General features: G+C 56.5%; 1 protein-coding gene across 1 annotated transcript; it reads left to right on the top strand.

The window, feature by feature from the left end:
- Nucleotides 1–1,182: 1,182 nt before the first annotated feature.
- Nucleotides 1,183–2,128, top strand: EMH_0034780 (uncharacterized protein; the record flags this gene model as incomplete). Its single annotated transcript, XM_013494911.1, has 2 exons — nucleotides 1,183–2,039; nucleotides 2,125–2,128. The coding sequence occupies 2 exons, from the start codon at nucleotides 1,183–1,185 to the stop codon at nucleotides 2,126–2,128; spliced, it is 861 nt and encodes a 286-aa protein (XP_013350365.1).
- Between the last annotated feature and the right edge of the window lie 129 nt (nucleotides 2,129–2,257).

Genomic DNA, 2,257 nt, shown 5'->3' with positions numbered 1-2,257 from the left:
CGAACCCCAAAGAAGAGACAAGGGGTGTCGTTGACTCTGCGCTGTCTGTGCAGGTTGCTGTATCTGCTGCAGCAGCAGCAGCAGCAGCAGCAGCAGCAGCAGCAGTTGTAGCTAGAGCGTTTGAAGAGTGGTACTTGCTGCTGCTGCTGCTGCTGCTGCTGCTGCTGCTGCTGCTCTCGGCCCCCTAAATGCTGCTGTTGAGACACATACAACTGCAGGTACAGCAGCAAACAACAAAGCGAGCTGCAGTTTAAAGAGAAGAAGAAACAAAGCCCCCGGGCGGGGCCTTTGCCAGCAGCTGTTGCTGCTGGGAGCCGCTGCTGCTGCTGCTGCTGCTGCTGCTGCTGCTGCTGCTGCTGCTGCTGCGGCTGCAGCTGGTTGCGCTGCAGCAGCAGCAGGGTTTGCTTTATGCTGTAAGAGTAAATGCTGCGGCAACGAGCTCACCCAAATGATATAAACTATTAAAAAGAAGTTATTAATAAATTATATAAACACTAGTATTGGGTTCTAAGCCCTAACACAGCAGCAGCAGCAGGCCCCCCTCGCAGCAGCAGCAGCAGCAGCAGCAGCAGCAGCACCAGCAGCAACGCCACGGCAGCAACAGCAGCAGCAGCTCCAGCAGCAGCAGCAGCAGCAGCAGCAGCAGCAGCGGTATATGACTTTAGTGTATTGACGAAATTCCTCTTCTCTTATATATGAGAAGAAACAAAGTCTATAGATCCAGCGAAGAAGGTTCTGCTGCAGCAAGCAGCAGCACGAAACACGAGCTGCCTCAACACCAGCAGCTGAACAGCCGAACAGCAGCAGCAGCAGCAGCAGCAGCAGCAGCAGCAGCAGCAGCACAACACTAGACACAGCACCTTCACCAGAAACCAGCTACATCTTCAACATAACAGCACAGCAACCTCAACCAGCTGGCTCTGCTGCGTGCATACCCCAGATTGACTGCAGCAGCAGCAGCAACAGCAGCAGCAGCAGCAGCAGCAGCAGCAGCGGCAGCAACGGCGACAGCAGCAACAGCAAAATCCTTATCAAAAACATCAGTAGCACCCCTAAACAAACTAGCAACGGCAGCAACAACAACAGCAGCAGCAGCATCGACAACAACAACAACAACAACAGCAACAACAGCAGCAGCAGCAGCAGCAGCAGCCGCTGCAGCAGCAGCAGCAGCAGGTGAAGATGTACGATTGGGGGGGGATCAAGACCCGCAATGTAAACCTCTCCGGCTCTGGGGGCTGCAGCACAGCCCTAGGCAGAGAGGCCTTCCTGCAGCAGACACGGCTGCTGCGGCAGCAGCGGGAGCGGCGGCGGCAGCAGCAGCAAGCGCAGCTGAAGATTGCTGCTGCATGGAGAGCATACAGACAGAGGCAGCAGCAGAAGCAACGATGCAGAGAGGAATTCGATCAGCAGCAGGAGGAGTTGCTGCTGCAGCAGCAGCAACTGCAGCAACACATGCAAGTCGATGATGACCCACAGCAGCAGCAGCAGCAGCAGCAGCAACAGCAGCAACAGCAGCAGCAGCAGCAGCAGCAGCAAGCCAGACGGATTGCCTTCAGCTTCGATCCCTTCAGCCCAGCTGACGGGCCTGATGCTAAGCGGCTCCTTATTGCTGCTGCTGCTTTGCCTCCTCCCGCTGCAGCAGCAGCAGCAGCAGCAACTGCAGCAGCAACTGCAGCACCAACAGAAGAAGCACCCGCAGCAGCAGACACAGCAGCAGATGCAGCAGCAGATACAGCAGCAGATGCAGCAGCAGACACAGCAGCAAGCATAGCAGCAGATGCAGCAGCAGATGCAGCAGCAACCACAGCAACGGACGCACCAACAACCCCAGCAGCAGGCACAGCAGCAGATGCAGCAGCAGACACAGCAGCAGCAGATGCAACAGCAGCAACAGGAGCAGCAGGAGCAACAAGCGAAGCAGCACCAGAAGCGGCCGGGGGATCATCAGCGGCAGGAAAAGCAGCAGCAGCAGCAGCAAGAAAGCCAGCAGCAGCAACAGCAGCAACAGCAGCACTGCATGTCGCCATGCTGCATGCGTTGGCTCTTCACTATAGAAGTATGTTGGTGGTGCAGCACAGCGAGCAGCTGCAGCAGCAGCACAAGCAGCGGCGGGAGGAGCAGATAAGACAGCAGCAGCAGCTGAAGCTGCTGCAGCAGCAGCAGCAACAGCAGCAGGAACACTTTTATATGTTTCAACCACTGCAGAAAAAACTGCAGCAAGACCAGCAGCAGCAGCAGCAGCAGCAGCAGCAGC

This window comes from Eimeria mitis, genomic scaffold (assembly GCF_000499745.2).
Source record: "Eimeria mitis Houghton genomic scaffold, Emh_scaff1331, whole genome shotgun sequence".
NCBI classification, from domain to species: domain Eukaryota; phylum Apicomplexa; class Conoidasida; order Eucoccidiorida; family Eimeriidae; genus Eimeria; species Eimeria mitis.
Note: the sequence above shows the minus strand (reverse complement) of the source record. Positions and strands in the feature narration are given on the sequence as shown.